General features: G+C 40.4%; 1 protein-coding gene and 1 long non-coding RNA gene across 5 annotated transcripts in view; one reads left to right on the top strand and one right to left on the bottom strand.

Moving 5' to 3' along the window:
• Positions 1-14,006, top strand: part of LOC124085238 (uncharacterized) — a 54,660-nt gene that overhangs the window by 4,542 nt on the left and 36,112 nt on the right. The window lies entirely within an intron of this gene.
• Kcnj1 (potassium inwardly rectifying channel subfamily J member 1) overlaps positions 10,081-14,006 on the bottom strand; it is a 29,526-nt gene continuing 25,600 nt past the window's right edge. For all 4 annotated transcript variants that reach the window (XM_046432791.2, XM_046432793.2, XM_046432794.2 and 1 more), the window contains one exon: positions 10,081-12,175. In XM_046432791.2, the coding sequence (XP_046288747.1) occupies positions 11,036-12,175 (1,140 nt within the window). In that variant the 3' untranslated portion in view covers positions 10,081-11,035. The remainder of the gene's footprint in view (positions 12,176-14,006) is intronic.

Genomic DNA, 14,006 nt, shown 5'->3' with positions numbered 1-14,006 from the left:
TGCATTCGAAACAAGGGTTCTCAGGTGATTGTGGGCAGAACATTGCCTGACAGACATGCTCAGGGGTGTTCTTACACATGTTTACAATCAGTTCTTGGAGGGAACAAAGGTGGAGGGCCTGATAGTGCTTGCTGATTTCCAGGATGTAAATATTTCTACCACTGTAGATTTCAGAGTACCAATGCAACAATTCAGGGTGCAGAATTGGGAAAAAGATGCCCTCAGTGGACTCTTATAAACTTCTTGCACCCTTCTCAGAGGCCCACAAAAAATGAAATGACACAGCACCTTAGAGACAGAGCCAGGAGAGGGGCCAGATCCAGGGCTCTCCCCACCTTTTTCTAGCTGTCTTTAGGTGATTCTAACCAGGACCTCAGAGACATGGGGATGTTGTGACGGGTGTAGGGAGCAGAACAGGGGTATGCTGAGTGAAATGGGACAGAGAAAGATAGAGCTCACCTTTCTTTGTTTTATTCAGAACCTACATAACCAAACAATAAAAACTGAGTTCACATGGAAGCTAGTTAAAAATGGAAAGATAAGATCCTCCAAAACTCTGGGAGTTTAGAGATGGTTATTATTTAGAGACATTGCCTTGCATAGAATCAAGTTGCTAACTGTTTTGGCCACTTTTGGTTCTTCCTCATTTGGTACTCCAAGTCATAGAATTAGCAGCTAGAATTCAAATTTCCTAGGTCTAGTCCAGGTCTAGATAGTAATTTCATTCTCCAGATATCCCAAAGTACCATCAGTAACTTACATTTTATTATATATATATATATATATATATATATATATATATATATATATATATCTCCATGATTTGGAATGTATAAAATTCAGAATATTAGAAAATGATCCTTAAAAGGACCATTTTGCCACCCTTCAAAGTTGATTTATCATTGTGAATCTCTTGCAGTTGCTAGATCAGTGGTTCCCAAGATCCCTGTACATTAGAGTGGCCAGGGGCTGTGAAAATTCCTGTGGAGATCTCAATACCCAGGTTGTAACCCTAACAATTACATCAGAATCTGGGGACAAGGGTCGGCAAGCACCAGTATTTTTTTGAAGCTCCCATATGATGTTGATGTGTCCCAAAGATTGAGATGGTACCTTGGCCTACAATGCTGTCCTCCAGTGTCTTTGAAGCTCCCTCCCATTGGGTCATTCTGAACCCATCACCCTTTGTAATTTTTTCATGGCATATGTCACTATTTGAAATTACCTTAATAATAACAGATGACAATAAAAATAATTAATAAATTAGCACATGTTTACTTATTTTCTGTGTCCCTCCTCTAGGAAGTAAGTCCATGTGGGACCCTAGACTGTCTTCTTCACAGCTGTATCCTACTGACCTTAGCAGTCCCCAGAACCTTAGGCTCTCAAAATACACTTAATTTTGAATCAATGAGTTTGTGGTTAGTTCTGAGTCTGTGTGTCTGTATTTACATATGTGTAGATATATATGCACTTATACACATACAAATATTTGGACACTAAACAAAGTCCTAGGGACATATTAGAAAATAAAATGTGACAAATGTAACAAAGTAATTATGTTTGAAAAACTATTTCGTGCTTAAATATAACAATTTTAAGTTCAAATGTTTATAATTTTTGGTTCATTTTTCTTTAATTTGACATTTCTTTTTCTTTCTTTCTTTTCTTTTTTTCCTTGAGCAAGGATCCTGCAGTGTTGCCCAGGCTGGTCTTAAACTCATGGATTCAAGTGATGCTCCAGTCTCATCCTCCAGAGCACTTGGGACACAGGCATGCACACACTCCATGCTTTTAAAATACGGGACACATGTTTCCTTTTCCAGGAGCACCCTGCTCCCTTGACCTTTGCCTTTCTCTCCTAACCCCTCCATCACTTAACCAATTCTTTCCTAGGCTTCAGCTTCACCTTGAAGTTGTTTCCAGACTTCCAGACTTGAAGTTGTGTCATGACTTCCCTTCAACAATTATGTTTCCCCTAGAATATAAAACCCCTGTTTTCTAGTGTGTCCGCAGGACTTTGCTTGGTGCCTAAATAATTGTTGAAAATTGCATAACATTCTACCCCATTATGGTCCATACTGCATTAACTCATTTCCCTTGGTACACTTGGGTTTTTCATCACTACAAATAATCCTGGAACAAACATCCTTATGCACATCTATATGTGAATTACCTATAGGTATCTACCATAAAAATAATTCCTTAACATAGAATCTTGCTTTATAACTAACACTGTGTTGTTGTAGATGTTTTCCTGAATGATCTTTTCAACATTGATGTGTGGTTGGCTTCATTACCATAATATTACAGATGAGAAAGTGACAGCTTGGAGAGATTCAGTGATTTACCAAATTCATGTGAAAGAAACTGGAAAAGTTGAGATTTGAACTCAGGCTCCCACAAGGCAGAAGCTGACCTGTTTTGGAGTAAAACTCATGAGTTTTGACACAGCTTGACCTGTACTCATGCTACTTTCTTGTTCTGCCTCTGATAGATATTATGAGGATGGAATGAATAAATATTTGTAAAACACTTAAAAGAGTATCTTGCCCTTAATATACTCTACCTAAATGATACATACCTGCTCTTCCTGACTAGCCACGCTTAGACACTGGGATTAGTATCTTAAACACCCTGGACCACTGTTTTCATTTTTATAAGATGGAAAAATAACAATATTATTTCAGCTTTATTGTAAGGAAAATGTAAATCACATAGAATATCATAGACTCTTAATACATGAAAACAATATTCTCTTCATTGAATCCTTAGAGAGTTGTAAACTTATATATTTATATCACAATTCAGTTTTCTGAAATCTTTCATTTTATCAGCCCAATGACAATGAGAGGAGCGGATATTTTATCTCTCTGTTAAATATTGTGAACATTACAATGGCCACTGAAAAGCTTTCTGGGTAAGGGCCACCCATCTCTCCACTCCACTTAATCCTTGAAGGCAATCAATTTTTCAACCAGATGAGTTTCACTATAAGGATCTGGAGGTATGTAGCACCACCTGCTGGTCAAAGGTGCACCTCCCCAACAAAGTCCAGACTTGCTTATGATTGACCAGAGGTAGGCTCCCCTTCTTTTCCCTTTCCCTCCAGTTAGTTCAATAACCCACCCTACCTGTCCCTGCTTCCCAGACACTCAGGGGAATGTCAATGTCAGAAGCACAGGTAGGACTAGCAGTCAAAACTTTTGCCACCTGATAAGGCCCTTAGTTCCTCCACTTGTAAAACAATGGGATAGGATCAGGGTTTGCCTAAGTCTCCTTCACTGCTAAGCCTCTAGGATTCTGCACATCCACAGCAGAAACTGAAGCAGCAATGGGAGGAAGGTGAGCTATTTTGTCTCTGGTTATGATTAAGGCTTGGAATAAAAGTTAGGGAGAAATCTAAAAGTGAGAAATGGTGAGTTGTAGGGCAGGGGTAGCAAGAGCACACTGAGGACACACCTCAATACCAGTCTTTGCCTGTCATCACTGAAATTCTCACCTCAACATTGTCACTCAAACTGCTTGTTGGGAGCCTATATGAAGCACAATGATATAAAGCTTATGACTGACCCTGGGGAGGTTCCCTTTCCTCTCCTTCCTCTAAGTGCTTTTCTTGTTATTTCACACTATCATGCTTACAGTAACCCTTTGAAGTAGGTATTATTGTTATCACATGGGGATAAAATGTTTAGAAAGGCTAAGAACTTGTTCAAGATAATGTGATCAGTAAATGGGAAAGCTGGGGTCTGCACTAAGTCCTCTTGTCTTCAGAGCCCCTGGCCATCACACTGTGCCTTCATCTCTGTTCCTTTCTTGCCTGCATTTTTTTTACCCTTCATGTTTTCATTAGGAATTTTCCTCCAAGGTCACCATAGGTTCACGTTGCACCTGGCCATGACCAGTGATGTAGAAACTGAGCCACGGGGATGATTGTGGTCTCTGAGCTCTACTTGCAGTCCAGAAGGCACCATTGTGACCATGGAGACAAGCCTCTGACTTGCAGTGAGGGTTCTCAGGCTCCTTGGATGCCATGTGCAAAGGTGGATGCAGGTGGCCTGAATCCTCCAAGGAAACAGCTCAAAGACATGGTGCCTTCTCTGTGCTATGGATTTACCTGCTCTCCTGGTCCCTGCTGTTCAGGTGAGCTTTCCTTCAGGATCAGTGACCCCAGGTGCAAAGTCTGTGGGTATCCCCAAGAAAGGGAGAGGTGCAGAAAGGAGCACTGCACTAACTGGAAGACAGAAGCCCTGGGGTACCACTCCTGCTTCCCTTCGCATAGCTTTGTGAGCTGGGCAACTCATATGGTCTCTGAGCCTCAGTTTCCATTCCTGAAAATGGGAATGGCATTTCCCTAACTCCCTAGAAAGTTAGATTCTGTCTCCAAACTTTCCCTCATGCCAGCGTTGTACTCCTAATATACACATATAATCATGTCATCACTCCCTCAAGGACTCCAGTGGTTGACTGACTGAGCCATGACTCAAACTCATATCTGCCTGACCCCAAATGTCTGTTGACCGATCCTATAATTCCCTCTAGAGCTCCACTGACTCTAATTCCCTCCCATGCTGTGGTCACACCAATCTGCATATAATTTCTCAGAACTCCATGCATATTTATACCCTGTGGTTCTGTTAGTCTGGGACATCTGGCCACCTGGTTATTCACCCCGCTACCCTTACCTTTCCCTATTTCAAATCTTATCCATTCTGTAAGCTCAGATCAGGTGTCACCTCCTTCAGACACCTTTCCCTGCCTCTGCCTCACTCAGCAATGTTTTCATATTTCATTTTTAGCATTTATTCACTAATTTTATTAATTTTAATGTACTTATGCATGAAATTTTGTATACAATGGGAGGCCTCATGACCCCCAAATCCCCAAGGGTTCATAGACCCTAATCAAAAGGTGTTTACTCAGAATTCCCTGGGAATTGAATCGCCTTCACTGTAGCCCCCCTAGACCATGTACTGGAGTGGGGATGTCTATCTTGAGGACACCTGTTCTGACTTTCTAACCAACCAGAATTCTGGAAGTTTTGATTCTTGAATAGCTGCTAGTCCCAGGAAGATTGACTTGCTGTGGGAACTTTGGCCCCAAGGGCCTGCTCATTACTGGGCTGGGCAGGGAGAGTGAACACTGCAGGGACCCCACAAAGGGAGCAGGCTGTAATGAATGCAAGGCATGTCCACGATCTCTCAAGATCAAGCAAGTAAGTCCAGGCCTCCAGAGCAAGATTCTAGCAGTTACTATGAAAGCAACAATGAAGGGAAAAGCGGGGGATGGATCCCACCAATGTAGATGTTCTCAGCAACTATCCTCACATGATGATCTGCAGATTAGGGTATTAAGTGAAAAAAAAAAAAAAAAAAGACAAGACAGTGCTTCTGGACCCTACCCATTGTACAGAATGAAATGTAAATTCATATGTATTGCTTATATTTTTTCAAAAAAAGACCACCTCATGATCTATTGCACAGTACAGTGACTACAGCAAGGAATTAGGTGTTGTATAAATAGCTAAAAGAGAATTTTAAGTGTTCTCACCATCAAAAAATTATTAATATTGGAGGTGATGGACATGCAATTTAGACTAATTAGATCATTCCACAGTACATACATGTATCACAACATTACATTGTACCCTGTAAATATATACAATTATTATTTATCAATTAAAAATAAAAACTTTAAAAAATGAACAGTAGTAGGCTACATCTAGTAAGAATGATTAGCTTTACATTAGGAGAAGAGAAATGAGCATAGGGCAGAACAGAAGTGAGATTTCTAAACTCTCTTCTATCACTTTGAAATCCTGGAGAGTTTTTTCATAATTTTATAAGAAAACAGTTAAATCACAAAAGGAAAACAATAAGCAATCCAGCAATTAGAAAGAAACTAAAGCAAATGAACCTGAATCCGTATCAAGCTGCTACATACTGACACTGAGAGAATAACTACGAGTGACTTCAAAACAGTTTGTTGATTGTTCATCCCTAGCAGGGTAAACTGTTTTAAAGCTTAAATAATTTTAAAACTATAACTAATAATAGATTTATTGTTAACAGTAGGGCCAATATAATTTTTTAAACCATAAGCATTATTACATAAGGCAAAGGAGTGACTTTCTCCACAACCAACAATTCTGCAATTTAGCTCTGGTCCTCCGGGCTGGTTAAGGCCCAGGATCCTTCCTTCCAGTGAGCACGATCCCTACTCCCTCATCATGGTATCCACAGTGCGTGACTCACAGGGAGCTCCATACAAACATCTGTTGGTTTGCAATGAAGTCCAAGGACCATGATCCTACTCCAGTGCCCCCAGTTCTCGCCCCATCCCATCTCAGATGGGCCTCTGGGTGCTCTCACCTGTTCCTCGAGGCCTCCTCTGATCTCTGGTAGAGCCCTGCCTCATGGGTCTGCCCTGTCTGTGGGCCAGTGCCTTCCCTGCATCCCCCTGGGGTTCAACACTATTGCTCCTGCCCTGTGTGGGCTCTTCATTTGCCCTTTACTTTCTACCAAGAGCAGGTACATCTATCATTTTACTCATCTTTCCTCAACTATATTTTAAAATTCCATTTTATAAAAAAGGAAACTGAGAATCAATGAAGTTAAGACCCCTATCAAAGCCCCTCAGCTAGAAAATATTGTAGCTTGATCAAAAGGTCTTTGGACAGATCTAGGTTCAAATCTACAATTAGCCATGTACGTTCTCGAAAATTATTTATTCAAAAATGTTTGTTGACTTGTCAGTAAGTGTGCTGGTGCTAGGAATATAGAATTGAATAGAAAACACAGACCCTGTTCTTCAAGGATAGTTGAGGCTCCGTTTCTCCATTTATCAGAATAGGAATAATAACTGTCTCCACCTTAGAGAGTGAAATAGTGATGTGTGTGTGTGTGTGTGTGTGTGTATGTATTTAAATTATATACAACTGGTACATGTATTGTGTGTGTGTGTATATATATATATATATATATATATATATACACTACTGACATATATGTAGTATATATAATATAGAGAGAATATTGTACTATATATACACATGTGTGTGTGTGTGTGTGTGTATAGTATTGAGAGGATAGTTTGTACCAACAGGATAGGCAAATCTTCAGGATGCCCATGATACTTCTGGAGACACACTAGACAGGTTACCTAAAATCCCTGGAAAAACACCACGTTCTCCTAGAACATGTAATTCTATTGGTGCTTATTAAGCCCTGAACAGGGGATCTAACCTGTGCTAAGCAATGAGTGTTTTCGCTAAAGTGTAAGACCATGCACCAACAGTGGGTTTCTAGTAAATATCTGATGGCGTCAGTGAGTCTTCTCAGAGGGCAATTCATTTTAAGACATAGACAAGTGATTTTAAACGCTTGGGCTTTGAAGACAGACCAACATGGATTTGAGTCCCAGCCCTGCCATTTTCTAGTTCATGACTCTAGACAAGTTCCTTATTTCATCTGACTCATGTGAAAAATAGGTCTAATACTACTAATGACCTCGTAGGATTCTTGTGAAAATTAAATGAGTTAGTGTACATAAAATGCTTAAAAGACAGCCTCAGACATAGAAAAAGCTTGGCAAATACCCTTATATTAAATTTTTCTGGTACCATGGCACAAGTCCACTCGCCTGAATGATCCTTGTGTCTTCTAGAACATTCAAAGCAGTCAGGGATGCGCTGGATGGAGATGCATACCAGCTCCCAGCCCCTTCAGCGGGTGTGCAGATCTCCCTCTCTACAGGGCTCAGCTCCAAGGAGCCCAGCTGGGTGCATCTGGCTAGGGAGATTAAATTATTTTTGAATTCCTAACTGAATGTTCTTTTAATGGAAACTTAATGACAGGCATTGAAATAGATTTCCTCCATAACCCCTCCTCCCACCGCGCCCCCCAACATGCCTCTGTGTTGCGCAGTTCCCGATAACCTTTATTCCCTACCCCTGGACTTTTATCTCCCCAATGACAAACAGCCCTTGCCGGACAGAAAGAGGAAATTCCAGTCATTGTTCTCAAACTTCTGGCTTCCAAAATAAAATGTTCTATCTCCCCTGTCAAGCTTTGATTGACACACACTTCCTGTAATGGCAGACAGCAACGGCCCAGGGGCGGGACCAAGCGTTCATTTGCATTCTTTTCCATCAGAGGCTTCCCTACTGTTTCTAGAGGAGGAAAGATTCTCCATGCTATTCACTGCAGCATCCTGTGGGAGACCCATCTCTGGTTTTATGAAAACTCTCCAAGGAAGATGCCTCCGCAATTGTCCCTACCATCTACTTGGGAAGCTTTTCTTAAGGTCCTGTGTCACACCTTTTAGTGATGGAAATACAGTAATCATATCACTTCCTTGATTTGACTGGCCACTTAGGATCTTCTCTTTTTTTCTCTTATTAGCAGCAGTCTCTCAGATCTTCACTCTAAATATTGGTCCTTGACCAGGAAGGTTAAACTGGGTTAGGTGTCTCTTAAGTCAAAATCCCTAAAGCAACAGAGATAAATTAGGCAATTCAAGGGGAATCGTACCAAGGAAAACTTTCAGTATAATATATTGTAGAATGTACCTTTTCTTAATGTAAATTAATATAGAATTGCTTTTGAAATGGAGAAGTCAGCAAATATAATAATATGGCACACCTGTAACAACATGAATATTGATGTGGTCAGGTTCTACTGGGAAAAATGTCACTACATTGGAATAAAACCCCTACCTTTAGCAGTGGCATTAACCTGTAAGAAATTTGGTTTCCTGATGATATCTGCTTCCCATTTATTTTCTTTATTCACTGAGCCACCCTTCACACACACACACATGTTCTTCTTAACTCCCTTTCAAAATGCCCAGTTGGTTTCTTTTCTCTTCTCTTTCTTTCCCTCTCCTCTCCTGTCCTCCTCCCCCCACCACCCTCCTCCTCTCTCCTCCTCCTCCTCCTCCTCCTCCTCTCCTTTTCTTCTTCTTCTTTCTCTTCTTCCTCTCTCTCTCTCTCTCTCTCTCTCTCTCGCTCTCTCTCTCTCTCTCTCTTTCTCTCTCCACCCCCCTCTCCCTCTCTCTTTCTCTCCTTGCTAAGAGTCCTACTAAATTGTTGAGGCTGGCCTCAAACTTGTGATTTTTCTGCCTCAGCTTACCACAGTTTCCTATGCTTTTGGAGGGTTCCAACTTCCCCTAGAACTATCTAAAGTTATGTGCCCACATCCCATTTCCTAAGGGTTTTATTGGATGTATTTTAATGGTTGTTAGATGTTCAATGAAAATTTGTATTAAAAAGAGGTCTCCAATTGCAGGGTGTCTTAATCCTAATAAAGGAATTTGGGGAAGTAGACAAACCCAGAAACAAAAGCCAATCACAAAGATTCCTGTTGGATTCTTTAAGCTCTCTTAACAACCAAAGGGAATGGATTGCTTCTGAGCATTCACTTCCAGCTGTCCCCAAGCATGTTACCAACCAGCAGAACAGACCAGAGGAGCATGTTCTGTTGTGAATGACTGAATCAATACATTACCCTTCCATTCTATAAAGAGCCAAAGAGCCACAGAGTCACAAAACCTCATGTCAACGGGCCAGCGGAGAATTGCAGCTTCTTCAAGTTTGGGATATCTGATTTCTATTATCTTTCCCAGCAAATTAAATTATGATATTAAAGTATTCACAGGCACAGAGTAATCTCCTGTGAGCCAGTTGTGTCCATGGCCATGGCCACAGAGAAGGTGCACAATCCAAGGCCATCAGAATTCCCTCTGGTCTGGGTCAGAAGGACTAAAGTGTGTGTATATAGATTTGTACAATCTCAACCCCAGGCCTGGAAAAATAAAGCCGTCGCTACTGACAACTGCTGGCAGCTGCCCCTACATGTGCCAAGACTCACACTGGAGAGATTTGATGGAGCTGTACCGGAAGGGGTGTGTCTACAGCCAAACTCATTTACTCTTGGAGAGTCAAGACAACAAATGTATCCTATTTGCCTTCCTCCTACCAGTCCCACCCCTTCCAGGAGAAAGTCCATCCCTGGCAAGAGTATTATCGTCAGTTTTCCCATCGTAGTTAATACATATTAATGGACACTTTTGGACAGTGCCTGAGCAGTTTCAGAAATTTAATATATTAATAAATGCACTGAAAACATTTTGATTCCTAAGCAGCTTCAAGTTCCATTTTTTCCAGGATACATTCAAAATAATGCATGTGGAAAACTGAACAAGACATTCATATTAAAACCTCTCCCTAAAGGTCAATATCAAACATTCTGTTTAGCAAGAAAATGTTCACTGAGATTCTTGAGTATATTATTATTAGCCTCTGTCTAAACATACTGCATGATATCATTTGGGCCAAAGTTCAGTGGGGGCCTCAGCATCTGGATAGGCCATAAGGCAAAGCAAGTTTGGTCCCTGCAGAGTCCTTGGACTATGCCTTCCTCGCCTCTCCTGAAATAAGTATGACCAAGATTCAGACGAAGTCTCCAACAACCAGAGTTCAAGAAGGTTAGAGCCTCAAATCATTCATTGTGTAGCAGTCTCTTCTTATTGTCATTGATTGGTTATTTCATCTCCCCCAGACTCCAAAGACAATTTTTTTCCAGTGACAAAAGTCCATGTTAAAATGAAAGTGACATTTATTTTTTCTCCTTAGTAAAATCAAAATGAAAATATGGTTGCTCCCTGATCCTATCTAAAGCTCCTAACTTCTTCAAAGAAACTTTAAAAAGTATCACTTTTGATCTGTCCTTAAGACTTTTGATGATTTGGCCTGTTCCCATCAACATTGCATAACCTCAAATAATCATATTCAAGATTCCAAATGAGCTCCTATCTGGCTTCCATATGCCAGATTAATATAAATGCACCATGTGTGCTAATACAATAGACTTGTAGAGCTTTGTGATTTGTAGGATCACAGTTATGAGGCTCAAGTGTCCTTGTGCTGGTAGACTTTGAAGGGTCTTTCATACCCCTAAACTGTTGATTACGTTGTAATACTTATAGTCACTAGATATCTAGAAGACTTTGCTTTACTCCAGTTAAAAAGCCACTGCTACATTTTGGTGTCATCTGTCTCATCGACTTCTGACAATATGAAGTTGGGGTTGTCATAGCCTTTCTTCATCCTGGTTCTAGCATCTCTCTCATTGTAAAGGCACATGGCACAATGAGGGGTCTCCACTTCCACTGTCTTGCTAAAGTTATGGAAGTCCACTCGGTATTTCCCTTCCTTGGTCTTGGATACTATGGGAACAAAACGGTAGCCCCAAAGCACCTCCTCTGGGACATAGGATGTCCGGACTTGGCAGGTGGCACTGGTTGATTCCACTGTACCATCTAAAAATACCACTAATTCAAAGTCCTGCTGGGAAAGAGTTTCTGCTGCCATGTGGAAGAAAGGGCTGTTGTGATCAATGACGTGGTAAATTGTCAATGGGGAAATGAAGAATAAATTTTCATTGCCAGCATCGACTACAAAGTTGATATTGATCTGATCCAAAATAATGGTCTCCCCTTCAGGAGTGACTGTGGTCTTCAGAAGCTTGCCATATATGTGACTTCCAATAAGGAGGCTCTTTCTAAGATTAGCCACTCGGATTAAGAGGCAAAGCTTCCCACCCCGCTTGCTGATCACTGCATTCTTGCTGAAGGTAATGGTCTTGGCACGCTTTTTGGGTCTGGAGATCTTGGCTAAGATGGCACCACACATGAAAGAGTTGATGATAACTCCAAGAATAGATTGGAAGATAAGCAGAAAAATGGCAGTGGCACATTGTTCTGTCACACACCTGAATCCATATCCAATGGTCACTTGAGTTTCCAGAGAAAACAGAAAAGCTGAGGTCATGCCATTAATGTTCTCCACACAGGGGGTGTGATTGTCAGAAGGATGGAACTCTGGGAGGTCTTTGTGAACGTAAGCTACCACATACCACAGGAGACCAAAGAGGAACCAACTCCCCAAGAAGGCTGTGATGAAAACAGTCATTTTGTATCTCCACTTGAGGTCAAGCACAGTTGTCCAGATGTCCACAAAGAATATAAACCTTGACTGCACATCCACATTGCCAAACTCTATGTTGCACCTTCCATCCTTGGAAACTAGCCTTGACCTCTGCCGAGAATGTACAAAAAAATGAGTGACAAACCACTTCCGAAGATGTTTGAACATCCTTTCTGTCAAAAATTTGATCTGAAAACACAACAGAGGGAAACAAAAATAAGATTACATCTGAAGCAGCAGTGACTGACTGACTCACATAAAGACAAGTGCATGAAAAGATCATTCAGAACGGTCTGGTTTACTGGTCATTTGAGCAAGCTGGATACAAGTTTATTCTGGATACTGCAATACTGTTTCCAATAGAAATTTTTCATAGGAAAACCATATTACTTAAATATAAAATTAATTATGGGCCGATAGAAAGGAAGGGATCATATGTTTAAGTATTTCTGGACCTCAGTAAGTCACACACTTTAAAAATCTTTGGTCATGATTGGTTTATTTATTTATTTTTATTTATTTGATATAATTCTTCATATTACCTTCCCCTTTTCTTTAATTTAGCCTTCTGCTAAGCTATAATTTCTATGAAATTATAAGCTTGAAGCAGTATTTATATTTTTGTGATACACAAAGAAAAAAAGAAATGCTCATCAATATGCTGCCTGCATTGCCTTGAACACTACTTGTCCTGGGACTCATACATCAAGAGAAATCCTGATCCAATTCTGCTCTCTCATTTATCAAATAAATGAGGGAACTGAGACTCAGAACATTTAAATGACTTATCCAAAGTCATATAGCTAACCAGTGGCAGGATAGGACAAGGTTATGAGGAAACGTGTACCACAGTGTGTCTCAGTTATAAAATTTTCTATACTGAACTTATATTACCTTAAAATACTTTAAGCCAAGTACAGTGTGGGTCAAATTTCTTTTTTTTTAATGATCAGTACAATTTAGAATAAAGCTCAGAGCCCACCAGATGATCTCAATCCTGTTCCTTCTCTCTCTCTCTCCATGGTTTGCCAAGACATCCAGAAGGAATAATAGGAGGGCAATTATCAATATCTCACATTTCCTTCCCTGTTGCAGATTTGTAGGACCAGTGAACACTGATTTAAATAATACTCTATAAAGGTAGAACCCATGTTTAATTCATTCCTAGAGCCCAGCTGCTACCACAGTCTATGAGCACTTGTTATTTATTCCATCAAAATAAATGGAATAATTTAGTGAATGCATTAAGCTTTCCAAAATACTATCTGCTCCAATGGTTTCTTTTGGATAACATTTTTATGTGACTTCCATTTTACAGTAAAATGGTGAAGGAACTTTTCCCCAAACAGCAACAATGGTGAAAATTAGAGGTCACAAACACTAGACTACCTCTTCCCCTACACCAAAGAAAATCAAGGTGTGCCTACTGTGGTTAACAATGCCTTCATGGTATTTTTCAATAAATGCAAATATGTTTTTAAAATAGATCTCAAAATCCCCCTTCAAAAGTGTATTTATTCATAAAAACTAGGAAGCGAAACCGACTTAATGATACCTTTTAAACAAAAGTGATATTCCACAGTGTCTTGTTCATGGCCCTAGCTCAGGTAAATACACAAGAAGCCAACACCAAGTAGGAGTGGTAAAAAGAAAACCACAGTGTGATTTGAAATGTAAAGGACAGGTTCTAAAGATATAAACAAGAAAGGGCTACCAAGAAAGCAAACAAACCTTCACACATTCAGAGGGCCCCAGCCCAACCCTTCCTGACCTCAAGTCCCCAAAGAGGATTAGGGGATGGTCCCAGGTGAGGCACTTAGCTGGGAAAATAGTCTCCTTCCCTAGTCACTCTCCTTGCTTTGCACAGGCATCTTTTAACCTGACCTGCCCCCTCTAGGGACTGACTCCCTCTCCCAGGTGCATGGAAGCTCATACTGTTTACAAAGTTCTTTATAGAGCAGATCTCACCTTAAATAATTCTAAAAGTAACATTTGTCAATGGAATCCACATTCTCTTTGT

This window comes from Marmota monax, unplaced genomic scaffold, assembly GCF_021218885.2.
Source record: "Marmota monax isolate L192 unplaced genomic scaffold, Marmota_monax_Labrador192_F-V1.1 WCK01_AAM20220418_F8-fsc00062, whole genome shotgun sequence".
Taxonomy (NCBI): domain Eukaryota; kingdom Metazoa; phylum Chordata; class Mammalia; order Rodentia; family Sciuridae; genus Marmota; species Marmota monax.
This window is presented reverse-complemented; position numbering and strand designations above follow the sequence as displayed.